The sequence below is a fragment of the Callorhinus ursinus genome, unplaced genomic scaffold (genome assembly GCF_003265705.2).
Source record: "Callorhinus ursinus isolate GAN/ISIS: 27379988/994484 unplaced genomic scaffold, GSC_fseal_2.0 scaffold8, whole genome shotgun sequence".
In the NCBI taxonomy this organism is placed as follows: domain Eukaryota; kingdom Metazoa; phylum Chordata; class Mammalia; order Carnivora; family Otariidae; genus Callorhinus; species Callorhinus ursinus.
This window is the reverse complement of record NW_027397070.1, coordinates 71355363-71383313: the sequence shown is the minus strand read 5'-3', so window position 1 is coordinate 71383313 and position 27951 is coordinate 71355363. Positions and strand designations below refer to the sequence as shown.

The following is a 27951-nucleotide window of genomic DNA, read 5'->3' as shown; positions in this document are numbered from 1 at the left end:
GCCAGAAACAAAGTGGAAAATTACAAAAGAGGGATAAAGAGAGCTCATACACGAGAAGGGCTTCCCTCGATATACGCCACCCCAAAGGGCCCAATAAACCTGTAGCAAACACCCACCAGAGAAATAAATACCCTCATCTTTCACTTCCTGTCAATTTTCTCGTGGTCAAAGGTCCCCAAATCCTGCTCCCAATATGCATTAAAGCATCCACAAACACTAAAAGAGCAGTCAAAAAAAAGATCCCAGGTCTTTAAGAGGATGCAGTAGCCTGGAAGGATGGATTATTAGCTCAGGCTGCGATAACAAAAATACCACAGACTGAGTGGCTTAAACAACAGAAATTTATTTTCTCACAGATTGGAAGGCTGGAAGTCCAAGATCAGAGTCTGACCAGCATGGTCAGTTCCTGGTGAGGCTTTTCCTCTTGGCTTGCAGATGGCCCCCTTCTCACTGCGTCCTTACATGGTGGAGAGGGAGCAGCTTTCTGGTGTCTCTTCTTGTAAGGACATTAATCCTATTGGATCAGGACCCTACCTTTATGATCTAATTTAACCTATTTCCACAAAAGCCCTATCTCCAAATACACTGGGGGTTAGGGATTTAATATATGATTTTGAGAGACACAAATCAGTCCACAGCAATAAAGACCAAGCTGAACAACTACAATAAGTGGCTACAAAAATAAAACTTCAAATTAAAACATAACACCCAACACATAGAAGAAACACAACATGGAAGAATGTCACAAACATGAAGTGCAGTAAAAGAGGCAGACACAAAATAGTATCTACTGTATGATTCCATTAGCACAATAAGGAAGACAAAAAATGATCTACGGTGTTAGAAGTCAAGACAGTGGTTACCCTGGGGAAGAAGGACAGAAAAGTGAGTAGAAGAAGACAGAAGGGAAGCTTCTGGGGTTCAAGTCATAGTATAGTTTTGCCCTGGGTCATGGTTATGCAAATGTGTTTACTTTGTGTTAATTCATCAAGGTGTACACTTATGATCTGGGCACTTTCCCTGGATGTGTGTTATATTTCAATAAAGAGTTTATTTAAAAAAAAATCAATCATGACTCTAAATAACCATCATGAAAAGACAGCAGATAATGCCTAAAACCAAAAAATTAAGTAAGAATAAGAGCATGCTGTGTATCAACTATACTTCAATAAAAAATGTTTCTAAAGAATAAAAGCATGCTAAAGATAGAAGTAACCTAAAGGATCAGTTTATATTGTACACTTGAAACTAATATAACACTGTATGTTAACTAACTGTAATTAAAATAAAAACAAAAAAAAAGTTTAAAAGACTGAAATTGGCCATCCTGGGAGACTAGGAAATGGGGATGGGGGATCAAGGGACTCGGTTTTTAAACAAGCCTTGACTCTTTAAACTGCATAACAGAACTTGAATACAAATAACTAAGTCAAAAGGTTTCTCATAACCACAATGAGGGCATTTAGTTAAAGGTGGCATATTGATCCCATGCATTTCCCTCTTCTCCCACCTGCTGGTCCAATTAAAGAACAAAGAATGACAAAGAGAATGGGAGAGGTGCCATCAGGAGAAAAGTGACTTTAAACAATTTCTGGAAGATAAAAATCTGAGGCCCACATAGCAGGGCACATACAAGCCTACAGTGTGCCCAAAGAGTACAATCCAGGGAAACCTCACTGAGAAAATCACTTTGTGCTGTGTATGTGGCAACTTTCCTACTGACCACCAGGAAGCTAAGCCGGACACATGACCAGCAGCCTCCACATACCATGTCCCATGTACAGAGCTCTCAATTTGCTTCGTAGTGCTCCCCCTTGAAAACATTAATGGCGAATCAAAAATCATAGACATACAAGGAAAGCCTGTGATTTTTTGATACCCTTCTCCATATATCTGTTAGGGGAAAACACCAGATAACTTCTCTTTCAAAAACAGAGATAGTAGTTCTGCGTGGAGCACTGGGTGTTATGCACAAACAATGAATCATGGAACACTACATCAAAAATTAATGATGTAATGTATGGTGATTAACATAACAATAAAATAAAAAAAAACAGATTGTTGTTTGTTGTTGGGTATGGTAATTATGTTCTACAAAGCCATTGTGAATACTGCTCCTAGAGGAAATACAGGGTTAGGTTCCTATGGGACCCTGGTCATAAAAACTTTCATCAACTGATCAATACATAACCTTGTTTTATGTGTGTTTCTAAGCACACCTTATTTACTACATATCATTGATTCAGTAACATTGAACTGTCAGCCAGCAGCAGAACCTAACTCATGTCTGAATGAAGCTTGTCTAACAAATGTGTTTTCTCTATCAGGCACATCACAGCCTTACACTTAGAAACACTGGCTAGTACTTCAGCCGTACACTTGGGGGCCATTTTAAACAGCAAAATTGACAACAAAAAGCACAAAAATGCAAAAACCATGGAGTAAACAGACCACAAAAAGAGCATTTGTTGTGGTATGAAAGCTGAAACAAGGCAGAGCATCATCACCTTGTTGGATCTCAGCGGGGGATGCATACATTCGGCAATTCAAACTTTCTGATGCTTTGTGCATAGCCACAAGTACTGCAAAAGCACTGCAAGTACTGATTTTGGAATTACAAACAAACTGTAGTGAGCAGATGAATCTGAAAATATGGAATTTGCAAGTGAGATCAACTGTATCTGTCCTAGAGATGGGTGATGGTGACGGTTGCACAACAATGCAAATGTACTTAATGCCGCCAAACTGTACACTTAAAATGGTTAAAACGATAAATTTCATGTTATGTATATTTTACCACAATAAAAAAAGTGTAACAGTTGTGTAAGTGATTTTAAATATGCAGCAACTGGGTTCAGGTGAGGTTTTCTCTTTTTCTGCACACCAACAGTAAATACTCCACCTCCAGATTGTATTAAAAGCAAGATGAACATCTTGATATTTTTCAATTATATCTGTTAGTGGAACAGGAGGCTTTCACCCTTCTGCTCGCTCACTTCCAAATCTACTACTACTAATTTCCAAATGAAGCAAATTGTTCTGGGTATCAACACTTTTTGGCCGTCACTATAGTTGTTTTGAATAAACATTCCATTAATCATTGCCCCCTCTGCCACCAAATTACTACTTGCTGAGTTTTAGTAGAGTATCAAAGAACAGTATTTGCAATTATCTGAAAAAGGGAATTAAGACACTCCTCTTTTTTCTAGTTATATTATCCGTGTGAGGTCAGATTTTCTTCATAAACTTCAACCAAGGGCACCTGGGTGGCTCAGTCAGATAAACATCTGCCTTTGGCTCAGGTCATGATCCCAGAGTCCTGGGATCAAGCCCCTCATGGGCTCCCTGCTCAGTGGGGAGCCTGCTTCTCCCTCTCCCTCTGCCCTTCCCCCAACTCGTGCTCACTCACTTGCTCTCTCTCAAATAAATAACTTTAAAAAACTTTGACCAAAACAGTATACCGACATAAATGCAGAATATATGAAAACCCAGCTACCTTCTATTAAAAGACACTAAAGATATTTGCAAAAAAACAAACAATGTCACTCTTTTCAATAATTTGTTTTGTACAATAGGGTTTTTTTTCCTCATAAAAATGTTATTTAGGGGCGCCTGGGTGGCTCAGTCGTTAAGCATCTGCCTTCTGCTCAGGTCATGGTCCCAGGGTCCTGGGATCGAGCCCCACATCGGGCTCCCTGCTCAGCGGGAGGCCTGCTTCACCCTCTCCCACTCCCCCTGCTTGTATTCCCTCTTTTGCTGTCTCTCTGTCAAATAAATAAATGAAATCTTTGAAAAAAATGTTATTTAAATTAAATGTAATAGGTCTGATATTACTTTATTTTTTTAAAGATTTTATTTATTTGTCAGAGAGATAGAGAAAGAGAGCACAAGCAGGGGGAGCAGCAGGCAGACGGAGAGGGAGAAGCAGGCTCCCTGCTGAGCAGGGAGCCCAGTGTGGGACTTGATCTCAGGACCCTGGGTTCAAGACCTGAGCCGAAGGCAGATACTTAACTATCTAAACCACCCAGGCATCCCTGTTATTACTTTAAATGAATTAATATGTTTTAAATTTATTAGTGTTAAGTTCTAGTATGGTAAATATCAGTCTATACAACCCATGTAAACAAAGGCTTTTTGGGAGTCCTCAATTTTTTTTATTTTTACTTTTATTTATTTATTTTTAAAAGATTTTATTTATTTGAGAGAGAGAGAGAAAGGGGAGGGGTAGAAGGAGAAGCTGGCTCCCCGCTGAGCAGGGAGCCCAATGCGGGGCTTGAGCCCAGGACCCTGGGATCATGACCTGAGCCGAAGGCAGATGCTTCACGACTGAGCCACCCAGCGCCCCGTCCTCAATTTTTTTTAAAAAAGATTTTATTTACTTATCTGTCAGAGAGAGAGAGTGCACACACAAGCAGGGCGAGTGGCAGGCAGTGGAGAAGCAGGCTCCCCGCCGAGCAAGGAGCTGGATGTGGGACTCCATCCCTTGGTTCCTGGGTTCATGACCTGAGCTGAAGGCAGACACTTAACCAACTGAGCCACCCAGGAATCCCGGGAGTCCTCAATTTTAAAAGTTTAAAGGCGTTCTGAGACACAAAGAATTTGGGAAATGTCGTTCTAATCAATGCAACCGCGCACAACCACTAAAGCTGGTACAATGACCACGAAGCGGCATGGAGAACTGCTCGGCATGAAATTCTGAGGGAGAAAAACCAGAATACAAAATTATGACCAAAAATATGGTGAAAAAACATACATATGGAGAATATACAAAGACAAAAATGGTATTCAGAATATTTTAAGTGTGGGATTTTCTTCCTCTCTAGTCTCCAAACTCTCTGTGAAGATGATCTTCACACACACAAAAAGTTGTTACTAAAACATAAAACCACTTATCTAAAGTCCCAAGAAGTTGAGCACACCTGGAATGAAGAACTACAGTTTATCATTCTTAAAATCAACAACAAATGGTGAATGCGGTGCCAGATCTAATCCTTCCCCTTCCTGCTCTCTGGTGCCTCCTTCAGCGCCGGGGACAGCACACAGCACACACACGGGAAGCAGGTTAAGAGCTCGCTCCCGGTGAAATGTGGAGGACAGACAGTAAAGGCATGCAGGCATAACAGCACGGCTAACAACAGTTAGTTTTGTACAAAGGGGTTTTTTCCTCATAAAAACAAGACAACAGTGGGAATAATAGTTCAGTAATTTTCTGAAAGAGAGCAGAGAAAACCATCACCAGAAACAACATGATTTGCCCAGCATAATTCGGGAAGGGCTCCAAACTTGGGAGGCTGGGAGGCACCAAAGGCAAGAGTGGAGCTACTGGGCTAAATTACGAGGTCACGAGTCTGTATGCAGAACGTGTGCTGCTCCCCAACCCAGCCAATGAGCCCAACAGAGGACAGAAACAGGCCTGGAGATGAAAAGGGGGAAATTAAGTGTCAGACTACCATGAGGGGTTGGACGGCCAGCTCCGCCCAGGCAGAACAGAGGATTCTTTTTTTTTTTTTTTTAAAGATTTTATTTATGGGCGCCTGGGTGGCTCAGATAGTTAAGCGTCTGCCTTCGGCTCAGGTCATGATCCCAGGGTCCTGGGATCGAGTCCCGCATCCGGCTCCCTGCTAGGCGGGCAACCTGCTTCTCCCTCTGCCTCTGCCTCTCTCTCTCTCTCTGACTCTCATGAATAAATAAATAAAACCCTTAAAAAAAAGTTTAAAAAAAGATTTTATTTATGTATTTGACAGAGATAGAGAGCACAAGTAGGCAGAGAGGCAGGCAGAGGGAGAGGGAGAAGCAGGCTCCCCGCTGAGCAAGGAGCCCAATGCGGACTCAATCCCAGGACCCTGGGATCATGACCCGAGCCAAAGGCAGCCGCTTAACCAACTGAGCCACCCAGGCACCCCAGAACAGAGGATTCTTATTTACAGAAACAGAATGGCCTCAGAGATCTAAAGACACAGATATCTGGGGTCCTGCAATAAAAGCACCAGACAACTCCCAACAGGAAAGCTACGTGTGGTCAAACATATCCTGTTTGCAAACTCAGCTATTGATGAGTTTCTGAAAGCTCCAACTGAAATACAAACAGATGACCATAGATTATCAGATTTCAAAGAAAGGCTCTGTATGACAGACAGTTACCAAGGAAGAACCCCATAGAAAAGAGAAATGGTGCAGGAAGCACAATCTATTTAAAAAAAAAAAAAAAAAAAAAAAAAGAGGAAAGCCTTTATTACCCTCACAGGGAGTTGTTAACTGAAGAAACAGCATTCATGATCCCAGAACTGGATACTATACAAATAATCAGAGAACAAGAAAGAGCTGGGAGAGGGGCGCCTGGGTGGCTCAGCCGGTTGGGTGGCTGCCTTCAGCTTGGGTCATGGCTGGAATCGAGTCCTACATCGGACTCCTTGCTCAGTGGGGAGCCTGCTTCTCCCTCTGCCTGCTGCTTCTGCTGCTCCTGCTTTTTCTCTCTCTCTGACAAATGAATAAATTAAATCTTAAAAAAAAAGAAAAAAGAAAGAAAGAGCTGGGAGGAAGGGGGAGGAGATACATCAGGACACACATACACACAAATTTAACAAAAGATGAAATTAAAGACATTGCCCAGAAAATAAAATAGAAACACAGATGGAGAACAGATTTTTTCAAAAAAAGTCAAGGTTCTTTTCCAAGAGTTCCAATCTCTGATTAGTAAGAATTACAGAATGAAGATTTTTAAATAATAAAACGAGACAATTCTCTGGAACTGAAAGACAAGAATCTCCAAACTGAAAGGGTCCAATGAGCAATCAAGAAGAATGGATGCAGATCGGCACCTGGGTGGCTCAGCTGGTTAAGCGACTGCCTTTGGCTCAGATCATGATCCTGGAGTCCCGGGATCAAGTCCCAGATCAGGCTCCCTGCTCGGCGGGGAGTCTGCTTCTCCCTCTGACCCTCCCCCCTCTCGTGCTCTCTCTCTCTCAAATAAATAAAATCTTAAAAAAAAAAAAAAAAAAGAGTGGATGCAGATCAACTCCCTGTACCTCACTGTGAAATTTCTGAATAGCAAGGATAAATGTGAAGAGTCTAAAAAGGTTCTAGAGAGGAAAAAAAAATTCACACACTTAAGCCACTTACACTGTTATACTCCACTCTCTGGAACTACCAATACTGGAAAACTCCTTCTGACCTTAATTTTGAGCTTCCCACTCTCTATCACCTCCTCTACCTTTCCTGACCACTCAATCTAGAACGCCAATAACTATCTGAACTCACCAGGATCCATAATGACTGGTCCCACCACCTTCTTATGGTTTGTCTTCTCTCTCAAGTTATTTACTATTCAAATCTGTAGTCCTTCACTGTAATCACTCCCCTAGGTATTCCAAATCAACGCCCTTGCTCTGTTCCCATTCTCTACAGTTAGTGTGAAAAAATCCCAACTATCTATAAATGCCATGCCTGTGTCTGGGTACCTGAATGTTGCTGGAGAGTAATTTCCAGCCATGCTGCTTATTCCCACTTTAAATCCATGATCCCTGAGGGAAACCTTAGGGCCACCTCGCAATTCTACTGCATTCTTCCAGTCCGTTAACTCTTCTGCTTGCCCAGCAATTACTATAACTTCTCACATCTCTAATATCTCCTATCTCCTTGATAATCACACTCTTAGATGATCTTGCTTTCCATTTTACTGAAGAAAGAGCTGCCACGAGCAGAAAACCTCCACCGGCTCCCACATCACACACAGGCCTGAGCTGCACCTGTGCCAGCGTCCCACCCTTCCTCCTGTTTCTACGTCAGGAGCGCCCGCATCGCCAGGGCCAGCACTTCTGCCCCCCCACCCTCTCAAGTATCTCGTCCACAGAACCACTTTCCCCCTTTCTGTCAGGTTATTCCTGTGAACAGATAAACGCGTTGGTATTTTGCCCATCCTTTAAAAGCAGCTTGACCTGACAGCTCTCAGTAGCTACCTGGATCACGGTGATAGTAGTGAGTCTACGAATGTGTTACAATTCAGAGAACTGTACCTCAAAGGAAACAATGATGTGTAATTTTAAAAATAACACAAACTTGCTTAATTCTGATGTCCAAAATGAGAGTGAGTTCAAAGGGTGCTCAGATTCAAGATGTTATACAAATGTTACAGCCTCCCCATATTATTCATAACAGCTAAGGAAAAAATGCCATTCACAGCAGCAACAAAAATTTTAAAATACCTTGGAATGAACTTAAGAATTATGCAAAACCATTCACCTACTCTGTAGAATTTGTTTGTAATCCCCTTAAAAAAAAGAATGATGAAAAACCTAGATGAAGAAAATTATAAACCCTGAAAACAAAATTGTGACACATTTCATATTCCTATATAGAAGGACTTGGTATCATTCAAATAGCAAATTCCCCCAGATCAGTTTATAAATAGTTAATTCCAATCAAAATTAATCTTATCAAATTTCCAGTAAGACTATTTTTGGGACACAGTATCTTGATTCTAAAATAAATATGGGCGCCTGAGTGGCTCAGTTGGTTAAGTGACTGCCTTCGGCTCAGGTCATGATCCCGGAGTCCTGGGATCGAGTCCCACATCAGGTTCCCGGCTCAGCGGGGAGTCTGCTTCTCCCTCTGACCTTCTCCCCTCTCATGCTGTTCCTCTCTCTCTCTCTCTCTCAAATAAATAAATAAAATCTTTAAAAAAAACAATAAATCTAACACAGTAAATGGCAAGAAGAGGTATTAAGTTTTTATTTTTTATTTTTTTAAAGATTTTATTTATTTACTTTGACAGAGCGAGAGAGAGACAGAGAGAGAGGGAACACAAGCAGGGGCAGTGGGAGAGGGAGAAGCAGGCCTCCCGCTGAGCAGGGAGCCCGATTCAGGGCTCCATCCCAGGAACCAGGGATCATGACCTGAGCCGAACGCAGATGCCCAACAACTGAGCCACCCAGGTGCGCCGAGGTATAAAGTTTTTAAAAAATAAGAATAATCTGCAGAGCATTTAACTTACTCTAAAACATACAAATGTACAATTCAAAGCTGCAGTAATAAAATTACCACCATATGGATACAAGACTAAACAAACAGATCAGAGAAACAAAGAGACATATATGGGAATTTGGTATGTGATAAAGCAGGTATCCTCAATTGGGGAAAAGGACAGATGATCCCAGGAAAAGTGGTAATCCACATGGGGGGAAAAAAAGGGTTTGATCCCTACACTTCATATTAATCTCCCAAAATATATACCGAATGAATGAAACATTCAAACAGGAGTCATAGGAGTGTCTGAAGAAGATACAGAACCTTGTTTTTAGATCTTGGGACAAAGTAAACCTTTCTCACCGAGTCATGAAACCCAGACAGATCAGACTGATGCATGAAACACATAATGGGTTTAAATCACTAAGATTTATTTATTTTTAAGATTTTTATTTATTATTTGAGAGAGAAAGAAAGAGAGGGAGGGAGAGGGAGAGAGAATCTGAAGCAGACTTCCCACGGAGCACAGAGCCCGACACAGAGCTCAGTATCAACCTGAGGTCAGGACCTGAGCTGAAACCAAGAGCCGGACACTTTACCAACTGAGCCACCCAGGCGCCCCAGTCACTAAGATTTGAAAGAGAAAAGAAAAATGGATAAAGGATACAAATAGGAAACTTATTTTAAAAAGCAAATATGAATGACAAAAATACATGAAAATATCATCTAGTTACCAAAGCAAGCTTTAAAAAAATATAATTTTTTGTCCATCAGAAAATTATCTATATAGTATTAGTAAGGGTATAGAAAAATGGATACTCTCATTCAGTTTGGTAGGATAATAAAGTACTCTTGACATTTTCTCAAAAGCAATTTAGCAGTACCTATTAAAATGTCAAATATTCATCCTTTTTGACCCAGGACACCCACTTCTAGGAATTTATCCTACAGAAACACTCTTAACAAGGGTAGAGAGTTATGTTAAGGAATGTTCACTGCAGATGTTTACAGGGGCAAAAAAATCAGAAACCACTCAATGCCCACTGACGGGATAAACCATGGCACCAGCACATACTGGAAATAGAATGTGTCAGATCTATGAGCACAAAGATTCAGACATGGTCAAGTACATTGCTAAGAAAATTACTGTTATGGGGCGCCTTGGCTGCTCAGTTGGTTAAGTGACTGCCTTTGGCTCAGGTCATGATCCTGGAGTCCCAGGATCAAGTCCCGCATCAGGCTCCCTGCTCAGTGGGGAGTCGGCTTCTCCCTCTGACCCTCCCCCCTTTCATGTGCTCTCTCTCTCTCATTCTCGCTTTCTCAAATAAATAAAATCTTTTAAAAAAATTAAAAAAAAAGAAAATTACTGTTATGTCCATGAGTCCCTTTTTGTTAAAATAAACAAAAAGTTAATGTCTATATAAAAAACTGTGGGAATATACAACAAACTGCTGAAAGTGATCCTCTCTGAGGAGAGAAATTTCAAGGAACCTGTACTTCCTACATAATACTTTCTATAATATAGAAATATAATGTTATAATATATAAAATATAATGTTTACATTTTCCATGCTTCTGGTTAATACCTACAATAGGGAAAAAACAAAATGGGTTTGTAAAATGGTTTAATTCAAAGTTTAAAAAAAAAAGAACAGAAAAATTTTAAATTAAGCCACTCTGCTAGTCAGATTCAAACCTTTCTGGAGAGGGAACCTCCTAGATAAAAACACGGCCGACCAAACTGCAGCTAAGGAGAAGGGTAGAGGTCTGCCTGTCCCATTCCTCCTTCCACCTACCAGCTGCCCATGTAAGGAAACTGGCCGAGTAACCACCCAGAATTGGTGGGGACTAAACTCAAGAGGTTTTGCCTTGTTTCAGAAAGCTTTGATTAAGGACAGCAAGGAAAGCCCCATCCACTCATGCTTTTTCTGACTCTAAAGGCAACCCAGGCATCTCAACAACAGGTACTGGCCAGTGATTTGTCACTTAAGTTGATACAAAACATGAAGAAGCAACTTTTAAAGTCTGTAACTCCAGGGGCGCCTGGGTGGCTCAGCCAGTTAAGCAGCTGCCTTCGGCTCAGGTCACGGTCCCAGGTCACGTGGGATCGAGCCCTGCATCGGGCTCCCCCCAGATAATTAGTATGTAAGTTTCTTGTTCTTAAAAACAATATATAATTAACTTAGAAATTAACTCAAATATATACATTATCTTCCTCTTTCTCTCACATGGAACTAAACAGAGCAAGAGTCATAACAGAAATTAGGCTTAATATTTACCTCTCTGCCTGTAAGGATGTGTCTTGCCAATTTCACTTTTGCAAAATTCCCCTTGCCGATTGTTTTCAACAGTCTGTAGTTTCCAATGTGAGGTTGTTCATCAGCACAGGAAGCTATAGAGTTTCTACACCGAGCTCCAGACCGCCCAGTGCGAGAGGTAACTTCTTGCCGCCCATCTCCATGTGACGTGTGCTACAATATAACATACACAAAAATTAGGAAATGAGAGAACACATGGTACTTGCCAAATTTTAAGAGCCCCTAGTTGAAGAAACAAAACATTACTGCTTTAATTTTAATCTTAATGCATCTAGCACTTTAAAGAAATTTGCCCACATGATCTAAATTTATGAGGAAAACAGGAAATGCTGAGAAGAAAAGTATCAAGGGTTGAAGTGGGTGTTCAGAAGGAAATGAGATATTTTCTGTATGTGGCTGCAACATAAAATAGGAACAACAAGACTGCCTTATAGTCATAAAAATGTAACTTGTCCATAAGCTATTAAGTGCACCTGCACATATGATCCTTCACCAGTGGAGGGTATTTTTGTGATTTATTCACGGCCACATCACTATTTAGTGAAAGATAAAAAGAATCTGGATTCCCAATTTCTTTCTACACTATGCTGCTAATAACAGTAATTGAAAATAATGTTTCAAGAAGCAGCCAGATTATGGAGCGTCTGCCTTCGGCTCAGGTCATGATCCCAGGGTCCTGGTATCGAGCCCCATAGGGAGCCCTCTTCTCCCTCTCCCTCTGCCTCTCCCCCAGCTTCTGTTCTCCTGCTCACTCTCTCTCAAATAAATAAAATCTTTTTAAAAAAGCAGCCAGATTAGAGAGCACAGGCAGTAACTAACTTCTCTGACAGAGGCTGTAGTTTTTTCTGGATAGGTCCCGAGGCAAGCAAAACAAAACCAAAAATAAACAACGGGGGGGGGGGGGCGCCTGGGTGGCTCAGTCGTTAAGCTTCGGCTCAGGTCATGATCCCAGGGTCCTGGGATCAAGCCCCACATCAGGATCCTTGCTCAGCGGGAAGCCTGCTTCTCCCTCTCCCACTCTCCCTGCTTGTGTTCCCTCTCTGTCTCTCTGTCAAAATAAATAAATAAAATCTTAAAAAATAAAAAATAAAAAAATAAACTGGGACCTACATTAAAATAAAAAGCTTCGGCACAGCAAAGGAAACAATCAACTGAACTGAAAGGCAACCTATGGAATGGGAAAAGATATCTGCAAATGATATATCTGATAAAGGGTTAGTATCCAAAATATATAAAGAACTTACCAAACTCAACACCCAAAATCCAAACAATCCAATTTTAAAAAATGTAAAGACATGAACAGACATTTCTCCAAAGACATACAGATGGCCAACAGACATGAAAAGCTCATTATCACTCATCATCAGTGAAATGCAAATTAAAACAATGTGATTATCACCTCACACCTGTGAAGGCTAAAATCAACAACAAAAGAAACAACAGGTGTTGGTGAGGACATGGAGAAAGGGGAACCCTCGTGCACTGTTGGTGGGAGTGCAAACTGGTGCAGCCACTCTGGAAAATAGTGTGGAGTTTCTTCAAAAAGTTATAAAAAAGAACTACCCTAAGATCCAGCAATCACACGACTGGGTATTTACACTCAAAATACAAAAACACTAATTCAAAGGGATACACACATCCCTATTTTATAGCAGCATTATTTACAATAGCCAAGATGTGGAAACAGCCCAAATGTCCATTGATTGATGAATGTGGATAAAGGAGATACAGGAGCTCCTGGGTGGCTCAGTCAGTTAAGCATCTGCCTTTGGCTCAGGTCATGATCTCAGGGTCCTGGGATCGAGCCCCATGTCGGGCTCCCTGATAAGTGGGGAGTCTGCTTCTCCCTGTCCCTCTGCTCTTCCCACCATGCTCTCTCTCGCAAATAAATAAATCTCAAATAAAAAAAAAAAGAGATACACACACAGGAATATTATTCAGCCATAAAAAAGAATGAAATCTTGGGGGGTTGGGGGATGGGTTAGCCCGGTGATGGGTATTAAAGAGGGCACGTATTGAACAGAGCACTGGGTGTTATATGCAAACAATGAATCATGGAACACTACATCAAAAACTAATGATGTAATGTATGGTGGTTAACATAACATAAAAAAATTAAAAAAAATGAAATCTTGCCATTTGCAACAACACGGATGGATCTAGAGTATATAAATGCAAAGTCAGTCAGTCAGAGCAAGACAAATACCATATGATTTCACTTATATGTGGAATTTGAGAAACAAAACAGATGAGTAAAGGGGGGAAAAAACAGAGTGAGACAAACCAAGAAACAGACTCTTAACTATAGAGAACTGATTGTTATGGGGGGGAGGGGGGAGGGAATGGGGGAAATAGGTGATGGGGATTAAGGAGCACGCTTGTCTCAATGAGCACCGGGTCATGTACGGAACTGTTGAATCACTGTATCATACACCTTAAACCAATATAACACTGTGTATTAACTGGAATTAAAATAAAAACTTAAAAAAAAAACCAGCCAGACTATATGGTCCTTGATAAATGTTAGTTAGATGAATACTCAATATGCTCCATAAAAGTAAAACAAAGCATATATACCTCTAATCATATTAAACAGAAAGGTACTGGAATTACAAACACCCAATGTGTACAATTCTGCATGTACAAGCATCCAGCTGCCTCATGCTTCCTTTTGCCTCACACCTGGCTCAAAGGATGCTGTGGCCCACTGCCTGCCTTTCAGGGCACTGCTCTCTCTCCCAGCACTCATACATATACACGAAATCTCCTTCATTCTTTTTTCTCTTTATCCAGGAAAATGTCCCTTTTTTCTCTTGCTCTCTCACTACCTATAGATCAAATCAAGCCTGAATCCAGCTGATAAACATAAGAAACTATGTTGTAATACACATATCAAGGAAAAAGGAAAAACAAGTGTTCTCAAGTGAAAGCTTAAGAATTTCTGTGATTAGCTTCTGAAGTCTTCGAAGATGTCTTTTTTCAGAATTTCCCTGTTAAATTCCATCTACTTTCTCATATTCTCTAATTATTCTTCCCTCATGGTACCAGGTTTTAGGATAGGTTCACTTGTTTTATCATGTAATACTGCATGCAAACAATTTTTATGTTTTTACTGTAAATGTATATTTTAAGTAAAGTTGGCTTTTATGAACCAGCTACAATGTAAGCAATTTGTAATACTGTTCCTATAACAAAAAGGATTCTAATTTCAAAATAAGAGCTTTGGAGAAATAGCTTATTTATAAATGAAGATCTGTTTATCAAAGAAAAAAACTAAAACAGCAACTAAGTTATGAGAGGAGGGCTTCACACATAACAGGTACATTTGTTGTAAACAAAACATGTGCTGCTGTAATGCAAATTTTGCACATCAGATGGAGTATGGTTTTAAAAGAATTTTGGTGGGGTGCCTGGGTGGTTCAGTCAGTTAAGCATCCAACTCTTGGTTTCAGCTCAGGTCATGATCTCATGGGTTGTGGGATCTAGCCCCGTGTCAGGCTCCGCACTCAGCAGGGAGTCTGCTTGAAGATTCTCTCCCTCTGTTCCCAACGCCCCCCCCCCCTCACCCCCCACAACCGAACGCACACACTTTCTCTCTCATATAAATAAATCTTAAAAAAAAAAAAAAAACAACAATTTTGGTGATCATGTTTGTTATATGTTTATTTCCAAACTAGATTTAAGTTTCACGAAAACAGGTAAAATAATTTATTATTCCTTAGATCTTAGAACAGTAGTTGGCACAGAACAGGGATTTAATAGATATATTAGAATGACTATAACATGATAACATAATACTATCACTTTAGTGTTCAGATGCTTAGATTATGGGAAATTTCTCTTCTCTATCTTCCAAACAGAACTTTTCTTCTATTCATTCATTCAAATATTTACTGAGTGATGACATGGTAGATTTTATTTTATTTTTTTTAAGATTTTATTTATTTATTTGAGAGAGAGAGAATGAGAGAGAGAGAAAGCACATGAGACGGGGGGAGGGTGAGAGGGAGAAGCAGACTCCCTGCCGAGCAGAGGGCCCGATGCGGGACTCAATCGAGGGACTCCAGGGTCATGACCTGAGCCAAAGGCAGTCGCCCAACCAACTGAGCCACCCAGGCGCCTGGTAGATTTTATTTTAATTTTTTAAATTTTTAAAAGATTTTTTATTTATTTGACAGAGACACAGCGAGAGAGGGAACACAGCAGGGGAGAGCGAGGGAACACAAGCAGGGGGAGCAGGAGAGGGAGAAGCAGGCTTCCCCGCAGAGCAGGAGCCTGAGGCGGGACTCGATCCCAGAATCCTGGGATCATGACCTGAGCCAAAGGCAGACACTTAACGACTGAGCCACCCAGGCACCCCTAATTTTTTAAATTTTTAAAAAAGACTTTATTTGAGAGAGAGAGCGCACACAAGTAGGGGGAGTTGCAGAGGGAGAGGGAGAAGCAGACTCCCCAATGAGCAGGGAGGCCGATGCGGGGCTTGGTCCCAGGAATCAAGACCTCAACCGAAGGCAGCCGATTAACCGACTGAGCCACCCAGGTGCCCCAGATTTTATATGTGTATATGTATGTGCCAGGCTGTTTTGGGTACTGGAAACACAGCAGTGCATAAAACAAAATCCCTGTCCCCATGAGCTACGTGTCCAAGTGGTTTTACTATTTACACAATGAAAATACAGTCGTTAAAGTTATATTGCTATAATTTTATATATATACTACTATAATATAACCACTGGGTGGCTCAGTCTGTTGAGCATCTGCCTTCAGCTCAGGTCATGATCCCAGTGTCCTGGGATCAAGTCCCATGTTGGGTTCCCTGCTCCAAGGGGAGCCTCTTCTCCCTCTCCATCTGCCTCTCTCTTTCATGAATAAATAAAAATTTTAAAAAATTACACTACTATCCAAAATTTGGGTTAAAAAAGCTTTTGTAATGTAAAAATATTTTCTAATTTACATGTTTTTTAAATTCAGCTTTTCATGCATTAAGTTTTCTACAGTGAGGCACAGTTAAATGAACAAGATATTAACTTATGTGCAAATCAACTGTCTTCTATTGCATGTAAAATAAGAATATTAAAAGAATCTTAAGATGCATAGGCATCCAAAGTTTATACCTTTGCTTACTCCCCAACCTATTTACAATAAAAGAGGAACTCCTTAGCATCCACTAGATGTAACCTCCAGGAGGACAGAGTTTTTTGTCTGTTTTGTTCATTACCAGATATTCCCAGAACTTGGGAGCAGTGACTGGCACTGAGTAGCTGTGCAATACACTGTTGCTGAATGAACGGGAAATGAATTCCAGGTCCTCTCTGATCTAATCCATTTCTTCTTTCAGGCTACATCATCCACTATTCTCTAGCATGGTCCTCGTCCCTCAGTTTGAGTACCCTTTCTTCTCTTTAAACCTAAGAAAATCCTACTCATTCTTTATGCTTGGATCATTTGTCACCATCTTTCTGAAGCCTTCCATGACTCTTCCTCTATCTCATCAGATTTTTTTTTCTTTTCCTTTGGGTTCTGGAGGTACTTTCTATCTATCTGTATCATGCTACTTTGTTGTAGACAATACTATTACCCGCTATATTGGCTCTTTTGCTTCTGAGTTTGTGGAGGAGTCCACTGACTTCACAAAGGAACTCACACCCTCTTCCCTCCTTTGAGCTGGCACAGCCATGTGGCCTAAGTTTAGCCAATGGCATGCAAGCAAAAGTGACATGTCATTCCCATGCAGAAGCATTTAACTGCCGGTGCTTGACTCCAACCATTTTCTGCTCTCCTGAATCCTGAGCATTGCCCAAAGACAGAATACCACAGGACCAAACCGGCCTGGGCAGGGAGATCAATCTTCATGGAGCCAATGAACCCTCAGGCAAACTGTGTAAACAAAGGTTTTTACTGTGTTAAACCACTAGGATTTTGGTTGTGTATCACAGTATAACTCAACCTAAACTAATACATACTCATGCAAATAAACAATCATAACACAAAGCAGTAAGAAACTTCTATTTCCATTATAGACTATAAACTCATACAACGGATTAAAATATGTGATGTTTGTTAAATTATAACAGAATTAAACTTAGTATATTTAGTTTGTTTCCTCAACATAAAGTCCTTAAATTAAAAAACTTAGTGGTGGGGACATCTGGGTGGTTTAGTCATTAAACATTGGCCTTCAGCTCGGGTTGTGGTCCCAGAGTCCTGGGATGGAGCCCCACGTTCGGCTCCCTCTCCCACTCCCCCTGCTTGGGTTCCCTCTCTAGCTGTCTCTCTGTCAAATAAATAGATGAAATCTTTAAAGAAAAAAAAAAATCTAGTGGTACCTGGCTGGTTCAGTTGGTACAGCATGAGACTCCTGATCTTGGGGTTGTGAGTTCATGCACCATGTTGGGTGTAGAGATTACTTTAAAATCTTTTTTTTTTTTTAAGATTTTATTTATTCATTTGAGAAAGAAAGCACAAGCAGGGGGAGCAGCAGGGGGAGAGGGAGAAGCAGGCTTCCCGCTGAGCAGGGAGCCCGATGCGGGGCTCGATCCCAGGACCCTGAGATCATGACCTGAGCTGAAGGCAGATGCTTAACTGACTGAGCCACCCAGGAGCCCCAAAATCTTTTTTTTTTAAAGATTTTATTTATTTATTTGAGAGAGAGAGCATGAGAGAGCAAGAGAGCAGGAGCAGGGGGAGGAGCAGAGGGAGAAGCATACTCCCCGCTGAGCAGGGAGCCCGATGTAGGGCTCCATCCTGGACTCTGGGATCATGACCTGAGCTGAAGGCAGATACTTAACCAACTGTGATACCCAGGCACCCCTTAAAAATAAAATTAAAAAAAAAAAATTCTAGGGCGCCTGGGTGGCTCAGTTGGTTAAGCAACTGCCTTCGGCTCAGGTCATGATCCTGGAGTCCCGGGATCGAGTCCCACATCGGGCTCCCTGCTCAGCGGGGAGTCTGCTTCTCCTTCTGACCCTCTCCCCTCTTGTGCTCTCTCTCTCTCATTCCCTCTTTCTCAAATAAATAAAATCTTAAAAAAAATTCTAATGTGTTTAACTTAAAAAAAAAACAAACAAACCTCAAAACAGAAGCAATTTATTCATCAGGGATATTGGTCTATAGTTTTCTAGTAGTGTCCTTTTCCAGTTAAAACTGATTTCTTAAATAGGCTTCTCAAATTTCAGGTTGGTGCTTTACCAGGTAGCTACAAAGGTAAACCTGGGATCATATTTATTATGTTAAAAAAAATTAAAGATAATTTTTGGGGGGTGTATGTGTGTCTAAGGTATATTCTCATTTGTGTCTTCAGGTTATACAGTAATTTAAATTTGATGGCTCTTATACATGGACACATTTTTTAAAGAACTAATATGTACAACATAAAATGGAATGCATTTTTCATTCATTTTTCTTACTGTTTCTTACATTAGTTTGATATGGCCCTGTAACAGTTAGTAGTGCTTCTTCTACTTGGCCTTCATTTTTTTTTATTTTTTTAAAGATTTTATTTATTTATTTGACAGAGAGAGAGAGAGCTAGAGAGGGAACACAAGCAGGGGGAGTGGGAGAGGGAGAAGCAGGCTTCACGCAGAGCAGTGAGCCCAATGTGGGGCTCAATCCCAGGATCCTGGGACCACGACCTGAGCCAAAGGCAGACAGACGCCTAACGACTGAGCCACCCAGATGACCCCTATTTGGCCTTCATTTTATTCTTCCCATGCTTTTATCAGTGGTCCTAAAGAAAAAAATGTTTCTAATCTTATGACACTCAATGTGGATACTAACCATTTTGACAAATAATTCTGAATTCTTGTACTGTTAGCCAATTACTTCATATATAGGCTATTTTTTTCTTTCCTCTCCCTAAGGAGCCAGCCAGTAAACAACCCGAGGACAAAAAAAAAAAAGAAAATGTTATAGAATTCTTCATTATTCACATTACAACATTTATGGCAACACTAAGCATGTAACAGGTACTCAAAGCTGTTAAATTTAATTCTTAAAGATTAAAGGAGTCCTGAAACTTCTCTCCCATGGATTTGAGCTTATACCACTTCAGCCACAATGAAAATTAGAGTATGTACACTGCTACTGAAAATAATCAGAGACAAGCCAAGGACAGGAAATTATTAACAAATTCGTAAAATGTCTATTTTCAAACCAAAAACTCTAATGCAAAACATTTAATTTTCCAGGTAATATACTAGAGAATGGAGCAAACACTATAGATACCTACTCAATATCAAATTCTCCCTTCTTCATTACCAAGAGAACCTGGATGTGTGTTTGGCGAGGCAACAAGGCCAACTAAATACTTATTTTCTCAAACTTCTCTGCAGCTAGATGTAGCATTTGGCTTGGTTCTGCCCAGTTCTCATTAATGAAAGCTATTGGGGGGAGGGGGTGGTTCTGGAAAACCTTTTGTTTCTCATAAAGGGGAACAGATACACTAGTAGTCCCTTCTTCCTTTGTCGTGCCTTCAGTACTACCATAACTGAAGAAGTAGAAGCTATCCTGCAGCCATAAGGTCTCAAACATGAAAGAAAAGACAAAGTATTTTTAAAAACCACCAGCTCCAATGTTATTGTACTACTGAACCAAAGCTGGAAGCTACCTAGATTTCTTTTGTGAGAAAAGCAAACCCCTATCTGGTTAAGCCATTATGTTAGGGTTTGTTACTTTCAGCCAAAGTACTACTAACTGTTACAGGGCTCTATCAACACTAATGTAAGAAGCAATAAGAAAAATGAAAGGGGAATGCATTCCATTTTATGTTATGCATATTAGTTTTTCTTAAAAAATGTCCATATACAAAAGCCACTGAATATAAATCACATAACCAAAAGATACAAGTGAGTATATACCTTAGACACACACCAAAATTTTCTTATTTTTAATTTACCATAATAAATATGGTTCCAGGCTTGTCCTTGTATTTCTCTGGCAAACCACCAACCTGAAACTTGAGAAGCTGACTTAAATCAGGTTTAAGCAGAAAAACACTACTAGAAAAGTAAACAACAGGCCAATATCCCTCATGAATAATGATGCAAAAATTCTCCATTCTCAATACTAGCACACTGAATTCAGCAGCAAAATGAAAGGATCATTTACCATGATCAGGAGGGATTTATCCCTGGGATGTAAAGATAGTTCAGCATATCAATCAATGTGGTATTTCACACTAACAATAAAAGAAAATAATCACATGATCATCTTGATAGACACAGAAAAGGCATCCAGCAAAATCCCTGACTTAAAAGTCAACATCCATTTGGGTGCCTGGGTGGCTCAGTCGTTAAGCGTCTGCCTTCGGCTCAGGTCATGATCCCAGGGCGAACAAAATATCGAGTCCCACATTGGGCTCCTTGCTCATTAGGGAGTCCGGTTCTCCCCCTCCCTCTGCTTGTGCCCCCTCTCTTGCTGTCTCTCTCTCTCTCTCTCTCTCTCTCTCTCTCTCTGTCAAATAAATAAATAAATAAAATCTTCAAAAACAAAAACAAAAAAACAAAAAACTTGCTAAAGTCAACATCCATTCATGGTAAAAACTCTTAATAACTTAGGCACTGAAAGAACATATCTTGACATACAAAGGCCATATATGTGAGGCCCAACAGCTAACATCATAGTCGATGGTGAAAGGATAAAAGCTTCTCCTTTAAAATCAGGAACAAGACAAGGGTGCCCACTCTCACCACTCCTATTCAACATAGTACTAGAAGTCTTAGTGGGAACAATCAGGCAAGGAAAAAAAAAAAAAGGTATCAAAATTAGAAAAGAAGTAAAATTGTCTCTATTTGCAAAAGACATGATTTTATAGGGGTGCCTGGCTGGCTAAGTTGGTAGAACACGTGACTCTCAATCTCAAGAGTAAGTTGTAAATAATAAAGCCCCACGTTGGGTGGAGAGATTACTTTAAAAATAAAATCTTGGGGGAAAAAAAGGCATGATCTTTTGTTTTTAAATTTTTTACCGTAATAAATATGGTTCCAGTCTTGTCCTTTTATCTATCTGGCAAAGTACCAGATATAGAAAACCCTAAAGACTCAACTAAAAAACTGTTAGCTCTAGTCAATGAATTCAGTGAAGCTGCAAGAAAAAAATTAAATTCAGGGCGCCTGGGTGGCTCAGTCGTTAAGTGTCTGCCTTCGGCTTGGGTCATGATCCCAGGGTCCTGGGATCGAGTCCCGCATCGGGCTCCCTGCTCGGCAGGAAGCCTGCTTCTCCCTTTCCCACTCTCCCTGCTTGTGTTCCCTCTCACGCTGTCTCTCTCTGTTAAAAAATAAATAAAATCGGGCGCCTGGGTGGCTCAGTCGGCTGGACGACTGCCTTTGGCTCAGGTCATGATCCTGGAGTCCCAGGATCGAGTCCCGCATCGGGTTCCCTGCTTCTCCCTCTGACCCTCCCCCCTCTCGTGCTCTCTCCCTCTCTCTCTCTCTCATGCTCTCTCTCAAATAAACAAATAAAATCTTAAAAAAAAAATAATAAATAAATAAATAAAATCTTGGGGCGCCTGGGTGGCTCAGTTGGTTAAGCGACTGCCTTCGGCTCAGGTCATGATCCTGGAGTCCTGGGATCGAGTCCTGCATCGGGCTCCGTGCTCAGCGAGGGGCCTGCTTCTCCCTCTAGCCCTCCCCCCTCTCATGTACTCTTTCTCTCTCTCATTCTCACTCTCTCAAAATAAATAAATAAATCTTAAAAAAAAAAAAGAATTTATAAAAAAATAAAAAATAAATAAAATCTTAAAAAAAAATTAAGTTCAAAAATCAGTAGTGTTGGGCGCCTGGGTGGCTCAGTTGGTTAAGCAACTGCCTTCGGCTCAGGTCGTGACCCTGGAGTCCTGGGATCGAGTCCCACATTGGGCTCCCTGCTCAGTGGGGAGTCTGCTTCTCCCCCTCCCCCTGCTCGTGTTCTCCCTCTCGCTCACTCTATTTCAAATAAATAAAAATCTTTAAAAAAAATCAGTAATGTTTCTATATACTAACAATGAGATTTTTATTTTTATTTTCAAAGATTTTTATTTATTTATTTGTCAGAGAGAGAGAGAGAGAGAGAGAGAGAGCACAAGCAGGGGTAGAAGCAGGCTCCCCGCTGAGCAAGGAGCCCAATGTGGGACTCAATCCCAGGACCCTGGGATCATGACCAGAGCCAAAGGCAGATGCTTAACCAACTGAGCCACCCCAGGCATCCCTAACAACGAGATTTTTTAAAATTATTTATTTATTTATTTAGAAAACACAAGCAGGGGAGGGGCAGAGGGAGAGAGAGAATCTCAAGCAGACTCTGTGCTGAGCATGGAGCCCAATGTGGGGCTCAATCTAATGACCCTGAGATCATGAACTAAGCCAAAATCAAGAGTTGGCCACTTAACCAAGTGAGCCACCCAGGTGTCCCCACTAATAATGAGATTTCTGAAAAGAAAGAAATCGATCCCATATAGAATAGCATCAGAAAGAATAAAATACTCAGTAATAAATTAAGGAGGTGAAAGGTCTCTATACTGAAAACTGTAAGACACTGTTTTTTTTTTTTTTTTTAAAGATTTTATTTATTTATTTGACAGAGAGAGACACAGCAAGAGAGGGAACACAAGCAGGGGGAGTGGGAGAGGGAGAAGCAGGCTTCCCACCAAGCAGGGAGCCAGATGTGGGGCTCAATCCCAGGACCCTGGGACCATGACCTGAGCCGAAAGCAGATGCTTAATGACTGAGCCACCGAGGCGCCCCTGAAAACTGTAAGACACTGTTGAAAGAAATTGAAGACAACACAAATATCCTGTGTTCAAGGAATAAATTAAGGAGGTGAATAATCTCTATACTGAAAACTATAAGACTGTTGAAATAAATTGAAGACAGCACAAATATCCTGTGTTCAAGGAATAAATTAAGGAGGTGAAAGATCTCTATACTGAAAACTATAAGACACTGATGAAAGAAATTGAAGACAACACAAATATCCTGTGTTCAAGGGTTGGAAGAATTAATATTGTTAAAATGTCAATTCTACTAATAGCCATCTACAGATCCAATGCAATCTATATCAAGATTCCAATGTCACTTTTACAGAAGTAGAGAAAACACTACTAAAATTTTTTATGGAACCACAAGACCTCAAATAGCCAAAGAAATGTTGAGAAAGACAAAAGCAGGAGGTATCACAACTCCTGATTTCAAGCTATACTATAAAGATACATTATGATAATAAACAGTATGATAGGGGCACCTGGGTGGCTCAGTGTCTACGCCTTTGGCTCAGGTCATGATCCCAGAGTCCTGTGACTGAGCCCGCATCAGACTCCCTGCTCCACAGGAAGCCTGCTTCTCCCTCTCCCACTCCCCCTGCTTGTGTTCCCTCTCTTGCTGTGTCTCTCTGTCAAATAAATAAAATATTTAAAATAAACAAACAAACAGTATGATAATGACATAAAAACAAATAGACCAAGAGAACATAACTGAGAGCCCAGAAATAAACCCAAGCATATCCAGTCAACTAATATTTGGCAAGGGAGCCAAGAACACTCAATGGAGAAAAGACAGTCTCTTCAATAAATGATGCTGGGATAATTCGGTACTCATATGTAAAAGAATGAAACTGGACCCATATACCTTACACCACTCACAAAAATTAACTTGAAATGGATTAAAAACTTAAATGTTAAGGCCTGAAACCATGAAACTCCTAGAAGAAAGCATAGGAACAAAGCTCTCCGACATGGGTCTCAGTAATGGATATGACACCTAAGGCACAAGTAACAAAATAAAAAATAAACAAGCGGGACTACATCAAACTAAAAAGCTTTTCACTTTTCCATAAAGTGAAAAGACAAGCTATGGAATGGGAAAATATTTGCAAACTATAAATCTGATAAGGGGTTAATAACCAAAACACATGGAGAACTAATACAACTCAACAGCAAAAACAACCCAATTAAAAAATGGGCAAAAGACTTGGGAGATTTCTCTAAAGAAGATATACAAAAGGCTAATAGGTACATGAAAATATGCTCAACATCACTAGTCATTGGGGAAATGCAAATTAGAACCACAACAAGATTTCAGCTCACGCCTGTCAAAGTGGCTATCATCAAAAAGACAATGCTGGGGTGCCTGGGTGGCACAGTCGGTTAAGCATCTGACTTGGGTTTTGGCTCAGGTCGTGATCTCGGGGTCGTGACACTGAGCCCCACATCAGGCACAGAATCTGCTTAAGACTCTCTCTCCCTCTCCCTCTGCCCCTCCCCCCTCAAATAAATAAACAAATCTTAAAAAAAAAAAAAAAGACAAATGCTGGTACGGATATAGAAGAAAAGGAAACCCTTGTGCGCTGGTGGGATTGTAAATTGGTACAGCCACTATGGAACACAGTATGGACAATTCTCAAAAAATTAAAAAGAGAACCACCATATGATGCAGCAATTCTACTTCTGGGTATATATCTAAAGGTAACAAAAACACTACCTCAGAAAGATATCTGCATCCCCATGTTCATAGCAGCATTACATACAATAGACAAGACATGGAAACAAATTGAGTGTCCCTCACTGGACGAATGGATAAAGAAGTTGTGGTATATGGATGCAGTGGAATATTATTCAGCCATTAAAAAAACAAGGAAATGCTACCATTTGCAACAACATGGATAGCTCTCAAAGGCAATATGCTAAGTGAAATAAGCCAAAGACAAATACTATACAGTCTCACATGTGAAATCCAAACGCAAACCAAAACAAAAAACAAGAAAACAAATACAAACTCATAGAAAAAGAGATCATACTTATGGTTACCAGAAGTAATTGGTAGGGAAAGGGAGAACTGGAGGAAGATGGTCAAAAGGTACAAATTTCCAGTTATACAGCAATTAAGGGATGTAATGTACAACACGGCTACCACTGCTAACACTGCTGTGTGATATGCAGGAAAAAGTCATTAAAAGTGTAAATCCTAAGAATTCTTATCACAAGGAGAATTTTTTCCCCTTCATTAATTTCTTTCTTTTCTTTTTATTGTTTTATATAAGAAGTGGATGTTAGCTGAATACACTGCGATAGTCACTTCACAATTACATAAATCAAACCATCCTGCTGTACATCTTAAACTTTTCAGTGATGTATGTTAATTACTTCTCAATAAAACTGGAAAAAAAAATCAGGTTTAAAAGTTTAAAACAACTTTACACTATGTTTCAACTCTTCCTGAACAGAGCTTGGTCTCTTTTGTAAAACACAAGACATGTGCCCACACATCCTTTATAATCCTTAAAAAAACAAGCCACCTCCTTAACACAGGGCAGGTTTTTCAAGTGTAAAACAATCTACAAAGCTAAACTGGGACAATAAAGGGCTGTCCCCCAAGTATTTTGTACTTTAGAAATACTCATAAAATCAAATTTCACTTTTGAAAGCAGTGGGGTGATTATTTCATTCACTACAGAAAAAATATTTGATAAGATTAAACAATTTGTGATTTAAAAAACTTTTAGCAAACAAGAAACTGAACGGAACTTCCTTAATTTGATAAAAATCACGGACCAGGGCGCCTGGGTGGCTCAGATGGTTAAGCGGTTAAGCATCTGCCTTCGGCTCACGTCATGATCCGAGGGATCCGAGGGTCGTGGGATCAAGTCCTGCTTCTCCTTCTGCCGCTCCTCCCACTTGTTCTCTCCATCTCTCTCTCTGATAAATAAAATCTTAAAAAAAAAAATTATGGACCAAAAACCTTCAGTAAATACTACACTAAATGGAGAAACTTTAGAATCCTTTCTTTAAAATCAGAAACAAGACAAAGCTGCCTATTACCACTACTATTACTTAACGTAATACAAAAGGTCATGGCCAATACTTTAAGGAAAGAAAAAAGTTAAGATGTGAGAATCAGAAGGAAAGAGATAAAACTGTCTTTGCCTGTAGATGACATGATCTACCTACAAACCAACAGAATCAGAAATACCACTAGAACTCATGAGAGAGTTTGGTAAGGTCCAAGATCAACCTATAACATTTCTCTACACCTCTAGTAACCTGACAGAATACTTAACAAAAAAAAATAACCATTCATAATATCAATACAAAATACAAAGCAGGTAGAAACTACCTTAATCAAGAATATATACAAGCTCTCTGGAGAAAGCTTTAAATTTTTAATAAAAGACATATAGAGGGGCGCCTGGGGGGCTCAGCTGGTTAAGCGGCTGCCTTCGGCTCAGGTCATGATCCCAGGGTCCTGGAATCGAGCCCCATGTCGGGCTCTTTGCTCAGCAGGGAGCCTGCTTCTCCCCTGCCTGCTGTTCCCCCTGCTTGTGCTTGCTCTCTGTCTGTCTGCTCTCTCTGGTTCTCTCTGTGTCAAATAAATAAATAAAATCTTGCTTTTGCCTCGTTGTATCCGGGAGAGCAAGATGGGTCACCAGCAGCTGTACTGGAGCCATCCGAGGAAATTTGTCCAGGGTTCTCATTCTTGCCGCGTCTGCTCAAACCGGCACGGTCTGATCCAGAAATACGGCCTCAATATGTGCCGCCAGTGTTTCCGTCAGTACACGAAGGATATAGGCTTCATTAAGTTGGATTAAGTGAACTTCCTTGAATTGGTCATCCAAGATAACCTACCTTAACTGCAGATAACCAAGATATCTACTTTAATGTCAACTCATTGTATGTAAAAAAAATACTCCGATTAAAAATAAATAATAAAATCTTAAAAAAATAAATAAAAGACATAAAAATACTCAAATAAATGGAAATTCCATGCCCTTGAATAGATACTACAAATTCTATCCAAATTAATCTACAGGTTCAATGCAATCTCAATTAAAATTTCCAGTTAGCAGTTTCTGAATGAATTTTTTAAAAGTTTGTGTGTAATTTTAATTTTACTCTGAAGTTTACAAGGATGAATAATTGCCAGGTCAGCCCTGACAAAAGAGTTAAAAAAAAAAAAAAAAAGCTCAGAAACAAAAAGTGATCAAGGTTAGTTAACATAAGCATAACAAAACGTATTTCTATCACGTACCCTCTAATATCATTGCACTGAGAGACACACAACATCGTTTCTGGGCATTCTTGCCAAAAATATATAATCTTAATCTAATTGTGAGAAAACATCAGACAAACTTAAACTGAGAGACATTTCACAAAATATCTGACCAGTACTCATCAAAACCGTCAAGTGCAGGGGTACTTCAGTTGGTTAAGTGACGGACTGAGACTGAGCTCCACAGCAGGATCCGTGCTCAGCAGGGAGTCTGCTTGGGATTCTCTTCCTCTTTCTCTGCTCCTTTCCCCACTGGTGTGTGCAAGCTCTCTGTCTCTCTCTCTTTAAAAACAAAAAAAATGTCAAGGGGTGCCTGGGTGGCTCAGTCGGTTAAGCGTTTGCCTTCGGCTCATATCATGATCCCATGATCCCTGCTCAGTGGGAGGCTGCTTCTCTCTCTCCCTCTGCTGCTCCCCTGCTTGTGCTCTCTTTCTCTCTCTCAAATAAATGAATAAAATCTTAAAAAAAAAACTGTCAAGAGCATAAAAGACAAAGACAGAGGAACCATTACAAATTGGAGAAGACCAAGGAGACACTAATGTGGGATCTCTGACTGGATCCTAGAAAAGAAAAAGAACCCTGAAGAAAAACTGGTGAAAATTCAAGTAAGTTCTATAATCATCATCATTAACAGTCTCAGACCAGTATGAATTTTCTGG

At 40.3% G+C, this 27951-nt stretch overlaps 2 protein-coding genes across 11 annotated transcripts in view; one reads left to right on the top strand and one right to left on the bottom strand.

Annotated features, from left to right (window-relative positions):
- The window catches only part of MARK3 (microtubule affinity regulating kinase 3), a 113145-nt gene that overhangs the window by 70179 nt on the left and 15015 nt on the right, over positions 1-27951 (bottom strand). For 9 of the 10 annotated variants that reach the window (XM_025869270.1, XM_073895925.1, XM_025869271.1 and 6 more), the window contains exon 2: positions 11241-11432. In XM_025869270.1, the coding sequence (XP_025725055.1) occupies positions 11241-11432 (192 nt within the window). Of the gene's footprint in view, positions 1-11240; positions 11433-27951 lie in introns of those variants that run through there. The other variant, XM_073895931.1, reaches the window with a different exon arrangement.
- LOC112822000 (small ribosomal subunit protein uS14-like) lies at positions 26652-26910 on the top strand. Its single transcript, XM_073895945.1, has one exon. The coding sequence runs from the start codon at positions 26661-26663 to the stop codon at positions 26829-26831; it is 171 nt and encodes a 56-aa protein (XP_073752046.1). The 5' UTR covers positions 26652-26660; the 3' UTR covers positions 26832-26910.